The following is a 16,856-nucleotide window of genomic DNA, read 5'->3' on the forward strand; positions in this document are numbered from 1 at the left end:
TGAGGATTCAGACATCTACTATATCTGCCTATATGGATTCCCATAAGATGTTTTATGTAAATACAAAGCATTTATTCAGTGAATTTTAAAACTATGATCATTGCCCTTGTCTTTAGTAAGAACTGGGCCTATTTCCCTAGAAGTAATGCTGAACTCTGTCCTCATCTATCCTTAGCTCTGAAATATTGGCCATAATGTGGTATGAAGATGTTTTTAGAATATAGAGATGGATAAAGGAAACCAGAAATGAATGATGCCCTTGGGGGAGCTAACAGCCCAAAGAAAATAAATCAGGCTGAAATCCACTGGTGAGAAGTAGAGTATGCTCAGGGCCACAAGAGGGAAAACGTGATACCAACATGGAGGGTGATGGGGTGACTTGGACCAGGGTGATCACAAAGCCTTGGGAGGGCATGGAGTTCACAGACACTGTGGTGGAGGAAGGGGAGGGCAGGTCTAGTAAGATGAAGGCTTCAGGTACCCGGAGTTGAGCCAGTATTGGTCAAGACCACTAGTGGCAGCAGCAGCAGCACAAACACAGCTTACAGAGAGTTGCTGTGCTTGGGTGCACACAGTGTGGCAGCAGAAAATGCAAGCTCTGGAGACTCGCTTCTTATTTGCTCCTTTCTGCGAACTCGGGGAAGGTGTGGGCCTCTGTCCTTTGTCACGTGAAAGCAAAAGTTAGACCATGCCAATGTCATTGCATAGATTTTTGAGGATTCTCAACATTTCCTGAACCTGGATTTGGCACCGTATGTCATGTCGGTCGTGCTGTGTGTCCTGGTCCTCACAAGACAGAAGGAAGATACAATGTTTTACTAATCTTCACGCACAGTGATAGAACAGTGCTTTCAGGGATCCTGATGACTCATTCAGGGTGCGTGGAAACCGCAGACTCAAACTCCATACCTGTTCTCATTTCTCAATGTTACCACTCCAGTGATTGACAGAAAATGCAAAACCATGAAATAAACGAATTAATTGGTGGTACAGGTGGATGAAGTTGCCATGAGCTATGTTTTTATGCTTTTTACATAGATGTCTTCGATTAATAAAGATACTAAGTATTAAGTGTTTATAGGAATAAGTGAAAAATGACAGAATTTGCTAGGCAAGTAGCTGATGTGACCATACATGAACAATTACACTCATTCCATAGCACAGTGTAATTTTCTCACTGAAGCAAAAATGAATTTTCTCCTTTGGTGGAGCATTGTCTGCCTCCCTGTGGAGTATGACATGAATTTTTATGTCCTTCAAAGCTCCGTGGAAGGCCAGTCTGCTAAACAATGGCATATCTCGTTATGAAAAATCCACTCTGGTTTCTTCTTTATTTCTAATGACCACATCTAGGATGTTTCTGTTAAACTTACTGTGCATAATTTATATTCCTTCTAATCACTTTTAGGAGTTATCTTTTTATTCTTTATTTTTTATTTTTTACTCTGTGGCTTTTTATAGTGTGTGGCTTACACTAGAGTTAGATAGTGCTAGGGAAATACCTCAGGGTATTATTGGACTCACAAAAACTACTACTATTAAGGAATTTAATTTAGGAAGCTGCATATTTTGAGCGATATATAGTTTACTTGACATGTATGTTATTATTCATTCGAGAGATTTTATGTGAAAATGTCAAGTGATGCTGGACATTACTAAAGATTGCACTTTTTTAATTATTCCAATTTTTTTGTCCAATGTCTCTTGTTCCTTTTCTACTGCTTTAGCATAGATGTGTGTTATCAGCCCAGCTAATACCAGCACGCAGTGGGCACTCAGTAAACACTTAGTAAATAAATGACCTCTATTATAGTGTTTATAGGTTTCTTCTGAAGTTACTTTGTCTTCTATTTCGGCTTTTCAGGTTTTTAGAAATTTTACTCCACGTCCCCCTTGATGTAATTATTGTGATTTCTAGATATAAAAAAATCACCGAGTATTTCATATCTGGTGAGGAGTGGTACACAATGTATCTTCTTAACATGGCTTGAAGTTCTTGACTGGAAATCCTTTGACCTGAGTACATTGACACAAAATAATATGTTTAATACACTTAGCCAAGGGCTTACTTACAGTCACATTTTTAAGTTAAAATGCTGCTTTTCAGTTTTCAGAAACATCTATCCGTGCACCAGATACTTTGCTTTCATACTGCTTAAGCTCTGTTGGTATGGTGAGATTTTTAACATAGTTGGTTGTCTCAGTTCAGTGGCTCAATGGAATTTCTAAAGACTCCAGTTCAATTTGAAATAATTAGAATCAGAATCATATTTGAATACCTGTCATGTGCCCACAGTGTATGCTAAGGTTTGAAGGGCTGCTGATTTGGTCATTGTTGACCAAATTGTATGAAAGGCAACAAAATCCAATTCTAGCGTGTCTTCAATCATGACGGGATAAGCTATGGCTAGGCAGATCAGCCCTAAAGACTTAAGGGAGAGAACACATATCTTATGTAGGTCATATTGTCAAAGAGATGAAGTTGTTATGTCCCTGTACTTTTTAGAGAGTGGGCAATAAGCAGAAGCTGGAGACATTCACAAAATTTCAGAGGAAAATCAAAGTATAGGCTTGATTCCCCCCCCTCCAGTCCTTTTTATTACAAATTGGCAGATGGTTACTCATTAAAGAGGAATTTAGTTTGTGTCAATAAAATCATTTGTGGCCCAACATGAAAAAGAAGATGAATACCTTTAAAATTATTATTTTTATGATCTAAGTATGGGTTCAGCAAGAGTAAGATGTCTTAATGGATAAAGAAAGATGTTTGCTGTTCAATCTGAGTTTGACTCCCACAGCCTACATGGTTAAGGGAGAGAGCTGACTCAGTAAGTTATCCTCTGGCCTTTACCCCTACACACACCATGGTGTGTGCATAGTATGGCCTACACATGAACACACGTACAGAATAATGAATAATTATGTAAGTGAACAAGTTAATAATAATGATAATTAATGATGATGATGATGATGATGATGATGATGATGATGATGAGGATGATGGCATCATGGAGTCCAGAACTTGAAATGGAAAAAATTCTTATTTTAACAAAGTACCATTGTGACACAAAGTATTTGTTTTCCTTGTCTGGCTCTGAATGTGGTTCCAACGAACAATTCCACTGACAGCTCTTGTAGCATTACTTGAATCATTTAGCCTCCCTTAGTGACTATTTTGAAGAGAAGTGGTCTTTTAAATATTTAAGACCTGGCATGTTTGTTTAAAATGCTTAAATTCTAATCTTTATAGTCATATCAGGCCTGCTATGATCTAGCAGAGGATGCCAAGTAGGAGACATCTAGGGACGCTAAGAGGCTTTGCAGTGGCCCTTGAGAACTAGCCAAGTTACACATGCGTATACACACACACACACACACACACACACACACACACACACACACACACAGCGGGGGGAGGGAGAGAGGGAGAGAGAGATAAAGAGAATGTGCACAAAAGAGCAGTGTTATTTGTTTTTGCAATTTTGTTTGTTTATAATGTTTATATGTGTGTGCGTGTTCATGTGTGGGTACACATGCCTGTGTGCATGAGCATATTCACATGTGTGTGTATACAAGCCTCTTTGTGTGTGTGTGTGTGTGTGTGTGCGTGCGCGCGCGCTCATATGTGTGGGTATACAAGCTTGTGTGTGTGTGTTCATGTGTGTGGGGACACGTATGTGAATGCCATAGGTTGATGTTGCTTGTCAGCTCTCACTGAACCCAGAGCTCATCAAGTGCAATCTCACTGGCCAGTTTGCTCCAGAGAAAAGAAAAACACAGGGCACATACAAACTTGTATATGAGTCATTATTTATAGTAGCCAATAAATGGAAAAGAAAAATACCAAATGCCCATCAAGTGGTGAGTGGATAAGCACAATGTACCTTGTAATCAATAAATACAACTTGGCTGTAAAAAAAAAGAATGAGAGACCAGTACATGCTATGATATGGAAAACTTATAAAACAGTTCACAAAAGAGCCAGCTGGTCACATATGTGTATGTTTAACAGTGGTTTTCTAGAGGCAGGCAGGTTAGGGGATGCGAGGAACAGCTGATAAGTTGGTGGTTCCGAGTATTGCAAACCCGAGGTGATGCTCACAGAACCCTGAGATTACTGTTGATTTTAAACAGGAGAGTTGGATGTATGTGAATTTCACCTTCATAAATCTGTCTTTTATATCTTCTGTGACCCCCACAGGAGCTAAGAGATCGCTCAACCTGCTACTTCTTAGGTCTGCCAGGGCTTCCCTCTCCCCTGTCCCCAGAACCTTCTCCCCTTCTGCCAGGCATCACACTAGCTCACCTGCTCAGAAAGGTCTGACCCCGCCTGTCAGCTGTCCCCCTGCAGCCTCCTTTGTCTTTCTGCCACAGTATACATCACCTCTTAACGTCCCATATGATTTTCTTTATGGACCGTCACGTTCTTGCTCTCTGGCTGTAGTATAACTTCCACGAAAACATCACTTGGCCAGCTGATGTATCACAAAAGCTGGGGATATAGTAGGTGCCACATAATATAAATATCTATTTCTAAAATTAACCTCTTATCTCATTACCCCAAGGAGAAAATTAAGGGGTGAGATACTAGTTCTTCTGTGTTGAATTAAAAGTTATTTTTCATTTTGACTTAGTAATTCCGTTCTAGGAAATTTATCAAAAGAAAATAATTGAAAAGAAGAAAAATTGGTGTGGCCTCCTTGGGACTCCTTTGTGTCAGGTACTGTTTCAAAGCTTGTGAGGTTTTAAATGACCAACAGCAATGTGACACTTAAGTAAATATGAGTTACAGGGTAGCATGAGTACAGCATCAGGTAAACAGTCAAGGTGCAGAGATGGCTTTTACTTAGCGTGGGAAACATTTATACTGAGTATGAAAAGTATAGAAACTCTGACTTCTACTATGGAGTTAAGACCTCTTTATTGATGACTTGCAGTGTCAGACCCTGGTTCAGATGACAGGGTCCATTCAGGAATAAGAATGACCAAGATCCACATCTGTACATCTCCACGGTTGGGAAAGGCAGGAAATGAAGAGGTGCGTAAGCGGGTAACCTCAGAGATGTTTATTATGAAAAAAGCCCGGGAGAGCAAAAGGTTCGCTGGTTGCTATGAATGTGATGTGTGGATTCACTGCCTTCAGTAAGACCTCGTTCCTAGGGAAGAAAGACAGTGGTGCAGATAGGCCAGTTGGACGGGGCTGCAGTGCCTCTATGCTTGGATTTTACCCTGTGAGGAGAAGAACAGTAGAGTGTACAGTTCGACACAAAATACATATAGTTCTATAAGAGTGGACACCCAGCACTAGAGCTTGCAGGACTAACAAAGGCCATTGTGGAAGTTTGAACTTAAGTCCCTGAGTAACATAAATGGAAGAGCAAGCATGTACTGTAGGGAAATTTAGAATGTTGGGACAGACCATAGTTTTTATTGTGAGATTGATGGCTGAGAAAGAGACCGCTATGGAATGACTGTTGGGTTTCTGGTCTTTCCTCACTACGTGAGAAATAGAGAAAACACATGGTAATTTATCAGTGTTGGGGGGTTGTCTTCTGAGGTTAGAGCCTTGGGCCTCATACGTGCTAAGCATGAGCTATACTGGTGAAATACAGCCATGCTCTAATTTGTGAGTGAAATTAATATCAAGGATAGAGATAAACACATTGTTGCTAATCATTGGTTTCATTGAGCCTCAAAGAGCCTGAACACTAGGAACACAGTACTTACTTCCTTTTTTAAAAGCTACAAAAGCTAAAACCATAGAAATTCTTTTATCTTTCTTTTTTGCTTTTATTGAAAATTCATACAAGTTCTCATTATGGTTTCTCTTCAACCATCCCCTTCCAGATCCTCCTACCTCCTGCTCATCCAACTCTATACCTTCTTTTTCTCTCTCTTCTGAAAACAGACAGGTTAAAAAAATTAAAAAAACACAAAAAACACGAAAAACACACATACAAAACTAAACCTTGAAAACACAAAATTGAGAATCATAATATACAAGCAAAATATCAGTAAGGTAAAAGAATGCCCAAACAGGGCTGGAGAGATGGCCCAGCGGTTAAGAGCACTGACTGCCCTTCTAGAGGTCCTGAGTTCAAATCCCAGCAACCACATGGTGGCTCACAACCATCTGTAATGAGATCTGATGCCCTTTTCTGATGTGTCCGAAGACAGCTACAGTGAACTTATATAGAATAAATAAATAAATCTTTAAAAGAAAAAAAAAGAATGCCCAAACAAAGCAATATAAGACAAGGGGAAAAGTCATAGAAACACTGTTGACCTCATTGTGTGTTGGCCATCCTGCTGGGTGTGGAGTCTTAAGTGCAATTTGAATCCCCAGTAAGGCACTATGGGAAGATACTAATTTTTTCTTTGCAAGCAGCTGTCAGTTGGAGATAGAGTCTTGGTATGGATGGGTGAGCATCTCCACTTCACCCTCTCACACTGAGAACCCATCTGGCTTAGACCTGTGCAGACCCTGTGCGTTGTGCTATGATCTCTGAGTTCCTGTGTGTACCCAGCCTGCTCTGTCTGGAAGACACTCTTTTCTTGGAGTCATCCGTCCCCTCTGGCTCTAAAACCATACAAATCCTTACTCATTTTAATAATGTGCATTTTTGAGATAAGTACAATTGTACTCTTTTTATTTGTTTTGAGCTTGGTTTTAACTGTGGTTGGTTTTTTTTTGTTGTTTGTTTGTTTGTTTGTTTTGTTTTGTTTAAGTCGACTATTGCCATTTGAACCCTGTATTCTAAAAAGTTCTCTTTTTTATTCTCCAGATTCAACGTGCTCTGAAAAAAGCACTGGCCCTCAATCCTAGTATCACATTTGATGGGAATCCTGGGACATTCCCTGACATTGTCGCTGGGCTGCTCATTATTAGTCTTGTAGAAACACTCCCAGCCTAGTAGGCAGGCTTTTGACGGTGGCAACAAGCAAATGATGCTTAGGTCATTGATTATTTTAAGGAGTAAAATTAAAGTTATTATTTGTTAGCATATACTAAAGCTTAGCTTTCTTCTCTGTGTCTGAAGACTTTGGTGATCAGGAATACATTATCTATGTATCATATATATACATATATATAGTACTTTAATATGTGTATGTATTTTAGTACATACACATAACGCATTCACGGCATCACTGTCCTCGGAGGAAGCATGTCTTAAGAAGAGCCTTGGATTGTGAGTCCTGAAGCCAGCTTCTGATTCTGTCACTGGGGTGAGCTGACAGCGTCATCTTTAGTCACCTTATCTCTAACACTAGTTGCCCTACTGTGCTCACCTTATTATCCTCCTACTAAGCCCCTCTCATTTTGATATGTAAACATTATTTGAAAGCATGTTGTCTTTTGAAGTTTGTTTACTGAGATTGGTCTGTGACGCTGCGGGACGTCGGATCTTATTTACCTCTTCAGAATCAACACACACGTGTTCTGAAGATGTATAGTGCTTATCTTCAGAGCAGAGTTTGGCCTACTCTGTAAATGTGTTCAGAAAACAATATAACACAGATATCGAAGGCAGCTTGTTTTCAACTTGTAGCTAAACATGACATTCAAATGTTAATTGGATGAATAAATCTTGTTCATTTTACAGACATGGAAATGTCAATGGAATAAAACTATTTATCACAAGATAATGGTCTCCTGCTGCCAGATAAATGCCAAGATGAAGATAGTTATTGAAAATGTATCAAAATATTTCAGTGCTATTTATTGAAAATAAAGGTTGAGGGAAAGTTCAGCTTTTTGGGTCAGACATGAGAAATGCCCTGCTTATTCCATTAGCACGTTACGGCATCAAAGGCATGGTGTGTGGCAAGGGAGCCTGGGACAGTCTGAGAAGCAGCAGTGCAGATGTAGAGCTGTTAGCTTTGAGAAGGACTGAGTACAGCATGGATCTGTTAGCTTTGAGAAGGACTGAGTACAGCATGGATCCATTAGCTTTGAGACAGACTGAGTACAATGTGGATCCATTAGCTTTGAGACAGACTAAGTACAGTGTGGATCCATTAGCTTTGAGACAGACTAAGTACAGTGTGGATTCATTAGCTTTGAGAATGACTGAGTATAACATGGGTCTGTAAGCTTTGAGAAGGACTGAATACAATATGGATCTGTTAGGAAGGACTGAGTACAGTGTGGATCCAGTCACTTTGAGAAGGATTGAGTACAGAATAGAGGCTGGGAGCTGCTGAGTAGTTACTGAGTGTTTTCTGTGTTCCTGACACAGTCCTGAGAAGGCTCGCTCATGTAAGGCTCATGGGAAGAAAATCCTGAAAGGATTATCCTACTGTGTGCACAGGAAAAGTAACTGGAATTCAAAAAGCAAAGATGTACAGAGGAAAGTAGCTGTGATGCACACAGAGAGCAACTGCCAGCCCATGTTTAAGCTCCAAGTAAACTCTAAGCCTCCTGTGTCCCCTCATACTACACTTCTTGTGCTCTCCAGTCTGTAAACCACAGCAATGTTTACTGTTTGCATACGAGTATTTCCCTGGGCTATACTGCACTTCTTTGAGCCCAGTAATGCAATGTATGAGGTGAAATTGGATGCTTATCCAAGGAAAAGGCCTATGTGTTGTCTTGAGAACTTACTGCTGTGAGTGGACAGACAGAGTAACACTAGATTCTTGCATTTTGATGCCCTCCCAGCAGTGCGTTTTGAAAATATTTATAACTGTCTCTCTCTTCCTTTGTATTTGAACCCATCCACCTATTTTCCCTCTTATCTGGGTGCATTTGAAGTACCATGGTGGTCTTCATCAAACACTTTGAGTGGACACCAAGTGTAGAGAAAGAAGTAACAAAAAGGAGAGGATTTCTCACTTCATTTTCTTGCTATTCCCATCATGCAAGTGGCCTGGGTTCTCCAAGGCATTCATTCCATCTCCCACTTATCCCAACACTAAGTGCTACTGTCCCCGTCCTCTGTGCTCTCCAACACTAGGTTTCCTCTGGCACTGGCCGCTTTCTATTTAGTATTTTAAGATATTAATATATTTGTCATAGTTTCTTCAGTGAATGGTAAACTACTTACTATAAGTAATTATGCTCACCTTCCTTTTCATCCCCTCGACGCTCAGTTGAATGATTTAAACATTATTGTCCATCAGCAGGAGACAGAAAATGTCTAGGTGTGGTCTCTGCCTCAAAGACAGAGAAATCACGAAGGCTCCAGTAGCATCTGCAGCAGACCTCTGGGAATCAGAGAGTCTGTCTCCTGGGCGTGCCCTTAGGCGTGAATCTGTTGTTTCTGTCTGAAGCATGTTCACCTTTTGTTTAGTTTATAAAAGTCCGAAAGGCAATAAATAGAAATCTTAGTTGCTATGTGAATACAAAGGAGAAAAGCTTAAATGTTTAATCTTCCCTCAGGAAGAAAATAGTAACTTACGCAGAAGTCTGATACATAAGTGTGTGTGTCAAGTGTGTACACCTGTAGAGATTTTTCCAGAAGTCAAAACACTCAGTGCTTTTAGAGCAGCAACAAGCACCATCCTGTCTCACAGATCACTAATGTAGCCTTGCATATACTTTCACAGATGGGAGACCTTTAGCTCTGGAGGATATATGGGAAGGAGTCCATGAATGCTATAAGCCGCGGCTGCTCCAGGGACCGTGGGATACCATCACCCAGCAGGTCAGAGTCTTTCCCTCTTGCCGAATGTAGCTCCTTACCTCTGTTCACTCTGTCATCTAGTTCCCTCACCTCTGTTTCCATCCTGCACATTTTTAGCGACTTCAGTTCGATGACAGTGTCTTGTAGGACATCGCGGTTTACTCCCCCTATTATAAGCTTTCATAACACCCCATAATTTTCTTTCACGGAACTTATTATAATTTTGAATTATATATTTGAGTGCATTGTTTTTCAAAAAAAAAAAATGAGCTCCCTTGTGGGCAGACAATGTCTGTTTTCCCTTTTCCTCTTTACGGTATGCCCAGCATACCAGGTGTACTAGGTGCCAAACAAAAGTTTGCTTTATATGTAGAAACAGAATCTAAGTTGGCACATACATTAAGAAATAGGAGTTTCCAGCACCCAGAAAGGCAAGAAGATCTCAGTAAGTTTGAGGCCGGCCAGGGTTACATAGTGAGATCCTCCTGTGCTAGCATGAACACTTGTTGTGGGGCCCCCAGAGTTCTGTACCTCAGTGTTTCAGTGGAGACAGGCAGGTTCTACAGCTCTGAATCAATGAACTACACATGTATACAACATGCACACAGACAGAGCCAGAATGCTCAGAAATACCTTTGATAGTTGCTTTTAAATGTCGAGGAAAATGATAATGGGTGTAGAAAGATCCTATGCAAACTCTATGGCTTTAATTTTCACATTCTTCTTGATGCAAGATCTCGTTGTATAGCCTGGCTGTCCTCATGAAGTAGGCACTTCTAGTTATATCATCTATAATTACTTCACAGTTTTACTTGTAGGTGCATTTGCAAAAGAAAATGCGAAGTCTTGATTAGTAATAGGTTTGCAATATGCGAAAGATGAAAATAGATCTACAAAATGGGACATAAAAAGCAAATTTGCAAAAGTATAGAAAACAGGCCTGTCAATCAGGCCATTATTGCTGCCTTACGAAAATGGAAGTTAATTATTTTGGAAATTTAAAAATACTCATCATTTTGCAAACCTCAAGAACATAAATATTTTTTTACGTCTATCAAAACTATTTCTCCAAGACACTGTTTAGCTTAATAACAGTTTCCTTTAAAAAGTGCCTTTATCAGCCATTAAACTATACCCTTATGTGGATTTCATTATAATAATGGCCGTTTACTTACCTGTCAATGAGAGTAGGTCTGTGATGTGGCTGCAGGGGACCATTTTGTAGATTTTTAACTGAGGACAAAACTTGTACTAAGTGCCTTTCACATTGCCCTCGGTTTATGCCTTTCCTTTGCACTGTTGTCCCCCGGACTAACCTGGGACTCCCCCTGAATCCATGGGCAGAGCTTTGCATCCCTAGATGCCCGATGCTCTCCTCTCTGCCCACTTCCTCGGCCATGCCTTCTTCAGCCTCACTCATTCACCCCTCTCTGACCAGCCCTGGGCATGCTCACAGGGTACCACCTCTCCTGAGGGCTGTGGCTGCCACTCCCTGATGACCTCCTGCTTTCTAAAATTCATCTTTCATTCCACTCTGTGCACCTCTGGCAAAACATGGCCCTTGGTTTCTCTAGCTCCTGTCACTGCTTTGAAACTCTTTCTAGCTTTTTCCCGTCTGTCTGGATAGTACTTACATACTCTTCCATTGAATCTTCCAGATGATATCAGCTAGCTCCCCTGCAACCTGGTTCTATAGACCTAGACCCACTACATGAGAAGCTACTGTGGCTAAAATAATTGTATATTTGTGCTGTGTATAAAAGCGCTTACAACACAAGCTGGCAAACTGAGTTTGTTCCCTGGAACCCCTGAAAAGATGGAGAGAGCCCCCTTCTCCAAGTCGGCTGCTGATCGCCACATGCGTATCATGATGTGTGTGTCTGCACTCTCACACAAATAATAGTAACAAAAAATAGCCACAGAAGTTTCTTTTAGCAATGTCATCTTGTTTAACGAAAACTCATGTCTATTAATTTTAAGAGTGTCGAAGTGAATGCTGTTTCAACTCTCAGTATTGTCAATGACCGCACAACTCCAGAAATGTATACCATTGAGTCAGAAGCCACAGGGCAGAGAAAAGGTTTGGCTTTAAGTATCATGGAAGATGTCAAGGGATATAGGAAGATCATATTCAAAATATGGGTGTCTTTAATTTTAGCAGGTTTTAAATACAAGGTCTCACTATGTAGTCCTGGCTGGCCTAGAACTCACTGTAGACCAGGCTTGCATCAAACTCACAGAGATCTTCTTACCTTTCCTCCTGAGTGCTGGGGTTTAAGGTGTGCCCCACCACTCCCAATTTGAACTACCTGCTCCTTGATTGTGCCTCTGATTCTGTTCCTAGATTTTGCCTTTTTCTCATTAATGGCTTTGTTATTAATCTCGGTGCCAACCTAGTGGTACTTTCTGGTATTTGTATAATTTTGTGCTTTGATTCCACACGTCTCTGTTCTGGCTCATGACATAGGAATGGAATTTTGAATTCACAACTGGATTTGCTTTTGTTTCTTAAACCAATGTTTCCTATAGAGTTCTTTATTTATGGAATATCTAAGATGTTTACTCAATATAACGAACTAGTCTGTACACTCCTTTAGAGAACTGTCTAATGTATTCAAATGTAAAGACACATGAATTCCCACTTTTCCCACTTGTCATAGTGTTGCCATGTTACACATCAAATCTGATTACAGTAAGCAGAGTGATTTCTAACATGGGGATCACTTAATAAATATTTTATATGCCCAACTATAAAATTTAGGTGGACTTTTGGAAATTCTTTTATGGGGCTTTTGACTGTGGGTAGTTTAAATAACTTCTCATAACACTTCAGTAAAATCTTCATTTAAGCTTTAGAGTCACTTAACAAAGTCAGGACAGTGAGAAAACCTCATTTGTAGCCATGGGCACCATTTCTCATTTGAAAGTCATTATATGTAATTCTTTTGAAGATCTTGATTCTTAATCCCAGATTGGCTAACACATTGGTGTTTATCTTTTCCTTTGCTTGGGATCTTTGGGAGAATAGATCTGCATTTTTATAAGAGCTCATGCCTAGGAAAACAAGGTGTTTGCAATGGGATGGAGTGGGTGGGCACCATACAACCCTGGAGGAGAATAAGCTGATCGAATATTGGTCGCACCAAATAGTAGTCCTCGTTTTGCAGAATTACACTAAAGAATCATTAGCTTGCAGACTGAGCACTGTAATAATGCCCTGCCCTCCAGAGTGCCTTAGAAACAAAAGCAGCCTTTGCATAATATAAAACGCATTTCACTTCTTTCCCAGGCCTGACTGTGCTCATATAGTTTGTTGCTCTTCATCTTCAGTAATCACACTTCTGTTCTCTCAGCGTTTGTCCTGATGATGAGGGCTTGTTCATGTCAGACATGAACCATCTCCTTTGAAGACAAGCCACTCATGAATCTCATGCATCTGATTATGCTGATGGCTCACCTGCCTTTGTCCAACCCTGCAACCTAATGCAAAATTCCTAAAGAAAGTTAACCAGTACTTAGTGGTTCTCTCTCTCTCTCTCTCTCTCTCTCTCTCTCTCTCTCTCTCTCTCTCTGTGTGTGTGTGTGTGTGTGTGTGTGTGTGTGTGTGTGTGTATGTGTGTGTGTGTGCTGGAGCATGTGCACATGCAGTCTATACTCATATGTGAAACACACTCCATTTAATTGGGGTTTCTTACATGAAAATGCTTTGGACATATTACTTGATCAAAGAGTGACTGTTACGGTGACCATCACTGAAGGTGGGCACTCTATGTTTCAGGGCATAGGAGTCCTACGATCTTAGCATAGGCTAATGTCACAAGATTTTAAGAGGAAAAAACCTTCAATTTTTACTTAAAGGTATTTTGTGTGTGGAGGTTTTTATTTCTTGTTTCCTTAAACCCTGTATTTAAGGATATTCAAAAGTATAGATGATAGTATATACACTTATAGACTCATGATGCTCTTGTTTCTTTATCCGTTTAGTTAGTTACTCCTGTTTAAACCTAGGTTTCCCCAGTGTGATAATCAGATGTTCTAACCTTAGATAGAGCCCGGCCCCAGGTTGCTTTGTTCATATGTACTTTTTGGTATCTCATCAAATACCAAATTTTGGAATTTTTTTTTGACACAGATTTTAGACAATATTTTATCTCATCCATAAGTATTTGAGTAGGCATCTTTAAAACTAAGGGCTCTGCATAAGCATTTATAGCAGTGTTATTTATAATAGCCTCAAATGGAAACATGATGGGTGTCCTTCAGTGAGTGGTTGTTTAAACAGATTGTGTGTCCATTCTTACCCTGGAAAGCAATCAAAAGGAGCCAACTAATGACACACTCGACAACCTGGATGAATCACTACATAATGAAACCAAGTGCAAACAGACAGTCTCCAACGTTTACATAATGCTTCATTCGATTTCCATAACATTTTTTCTCTTTTCCATTTATTTCTTTCTAAATTATGTACTCTCTCATAATTTCACACACACACACACGAAATTTTTTTATTAATGTCACTCCCTCATTATCCTTTTTACCTTCCCCTTCACCTTCCCATCGTCCTACCAATTCCTTCCTTTCAAGTACAGTTCATGAGGTGTGTGTGTGTGTGCATGCACGTGTGCATATGTACATGAGCATGTGTAGCATATACACATATGTGAGAGCCTCAGTCCATTTAATTGGGCTTGCTTACATGGAGGTGGTTTTGGAGAGATTGACCAAAGGCAGTCTACAGTGGTTACACAGCTGAGGAATGTGACCCCAACACACAAACCATTAACTCCCTCTGACTTGTTTGGGAGCCTCTCCTCTACCCTGTGGTAGAATTTTGCCCATGTATTGTAGTGCTAACCACAGCAGCTCTGAGCTCATCTATGTAACAGCCATATCATGTCCAGGACTACTTTACATCCTCTGGCTCTTAGATTCTTTCTGTGATGTTCATCCGGAGTCTTGGAGGGTTGATACAGTCATCCAGTTTAGTGTTTAGGGCTACGTACTTGACTCTTGCCTGTTTTCAACACATTGATTAGTTACGAGTCTCTGCATTAGCTGTTGCCCACTTGCAAAGAGAAACTTCTTTGACCAAGGCTGAACGCAGAATAATTTATAGGCATAAATGTAGACTTTGAAGGCAGTTTGATATGATGCCCAATACAATAGTAGTAGGTTACCCTCTAGGGCTTACGCCCTTCTCAGCTATGGCCTTTGGCCTTTGGTCAGGTTTACAGTACAGTATGAGTTCCTTCTGTCGAGTGGGCCTACCTGAATCTCAAACAGAAAACAGCTGCTCACCTTAACTCCCATGCCTTTGTGGCCCTAGCAGGTGCGTCTTGCCTGAAAGTTGGTATTGTCACTCACAGGGTGCACAGCTTGATATGGCTACTGATGACTTTTCTCCCGGAAGTCTGCTTGGCAGTGCAAAGCCTAGCCAAGCAGCGAGGAACTTTCCAGTCCAATTTCAGCCTTGATTTCTCTGTCTTGCAAGCAAAGACATCTTTGAGCAATAAAGTCTCTTTATGTAGCTCTGGTGCTCAGTCAAGAGGAAGGGCTGAGCTTTCAGACCCTCCAGGGCCTGCCCAACAGTGCATAGAGGTGACCCGCACCTGGCACTAGGGTTTTAATACCTTAGAACTTCTAGGAACAGCAACATCTAGCCAGACAGGATAGTCCTATTTCCTTAATTTATACTTTTAATTGGGTTACAAACTAGTGGGCTTCCTGATGACCTTTTTGAACATCTTACCTTACCCTCTCCTTTGCCCCCGATTTCCCCCATTCTCTCCTCCTCCTGTCCTTAATCTTTCCATTCCCAGCATTCCCATCTCTACTTCACACCACACATGTGCTCTCCTACCTCCCTTAAGGCACTCCCCATCCACTGGCCTCTTTGTACTTGGCTGGCTTCTATGGTACTCTAAGTTGAACACAAAAATTAAATTCAAAATTAGGTTCCCCATAAGGGAGAATGTGTAGCATTTGTGCCTGGGTCACCTCACTCAGTTATACTTTTTTTTATAGTTCCATACATTGCAAATTTCTGTTTTCAGTGCATGTAGCTAGGTTTCGTTTTGTTCACATACCAAGTCAGCTACCTGATCCCTACGCTGATCCTCTTTCCCAGCTGAGCGGCTAGCACACTAATGAGTGTTGAGGGGCAAGCATCTCTATGGTGGGATACGGGGTCCTTCGGTGGAGCGCAGGAGTGGTCCTTTCCCTGTGTGCCACACTGGCTCATGCTGTAGCTGTTTTCTAAGGTTCTGAGGAATCCCCAGGATGATTTCCTCAGGGGATGCGCCAGTTTACACGTCAACCAACAGTGAACAGAGATTTTTCTTTCTCTGTGTCTTCGCCAGCATTTGTTGTCTTTTGATCTCTTGATGGTACCCATTCTGGCTGGGGGGAGAAGGGAACACAGCGTAGTTTTTAATTTGTGTTTCCTGGTGGCCAGTGATAATTGACTGTGTTTTAAAATGTTCATGAACATTTATTTTTCCTCTGAGAACTCTGTTCAGGTCTATAACCTAATTTATTTTTATTAAGCCAGTGTTTTTATGTTTTGCCTTTTGAGTTCTTTGTGTGTTTTAGATGCGTATGCAGGGAAAGATGTTCTCCTACTGTGCAGTCTGACTCTTAATTTGACACTTTCCTTGGCGTTTTAATTTCAGGAGGTGCCATTTGTCAATTGTTAGCTTACCCCCCTCCCCCTTTTTCCCTAGATCACTGTCTTAGTCAGGATTCTCTAGAGTCACAGAACTTATGGGTAGTCTCTATATAGTAAGAGTTGATGACTTACAGCCTGTAGTCCAACTCCCCAACAACGATCAGCAGCAGCTGTGAATGGAAATCCAAGGATCTAGCCATGGTTCAGTCCCATCAGGCAGGCAGGCAGGCAGGCAAAAAAAAAAAAAGAAAGAAAGAAAAGAAAGAAAGAAAGGAAGGAAGGAAGGAAGGAAGGAAGGAAGGAAGGAAGAAAAGAAAAGAAAGAAAGAAAAGAAAGAAAGAAAGAAAGAAAGAAAGAAAGAAAGAAAAGAAAACCTTTTCCTTCTTCCATTGTCCTTATGTAGGTCTCCAGCAGAAGGTGTGTCCCAGATTAAAGGTGTGTATCACCACTCCTGGGTCTGGGACTTGGTTTGCCCCAGGTGACCTTGAACTCAGAGATCTCCTTGCCTTAAGCTCCTGGGATTCATAGCCACTTTGCCTCAAGATCTCCATGCTAAGATC

The 16,856-nt window shown here is 40.8% G+C and overlaps 1 protein-coding gene across 1 annotated transcript in view; it reads left to right on the forward strand.

Annotated features, from left to right (window-relative positions):
* The window catches only part of Atg10 (autophagy related 10), a 124,527-nt gene that overhangs the window by 13,178 nt on the left and 94,493 nt on the right, over positions 1-16,856 (forward strand). Inside the window, exon 4 of the mRNA XM_032897052.1 lies at positions 9,550-9,647. Within this exon, the coding sequence (XP_032752943.1) occupies positions 9,550-9,647 (98 nt within the window). The remainder of the gene's footprint in view (positions 1-9,549; positions 9,648-16,856) is intronic.

This window comes from Rattus rattus, chromosome 3 (genome assembly GCF_011064425.1).
Source record: "Rattus rattus isolate New Zealand chromosome 3, Rrattus_CSIRO_v1, whole genome shotgun sequence".
NCBI classification, from domain to species: Eukaryota; Metazoa; Chordata; class Mammalia; order Rodentia; family Muridae; genus Rattus; species Rattus rattus.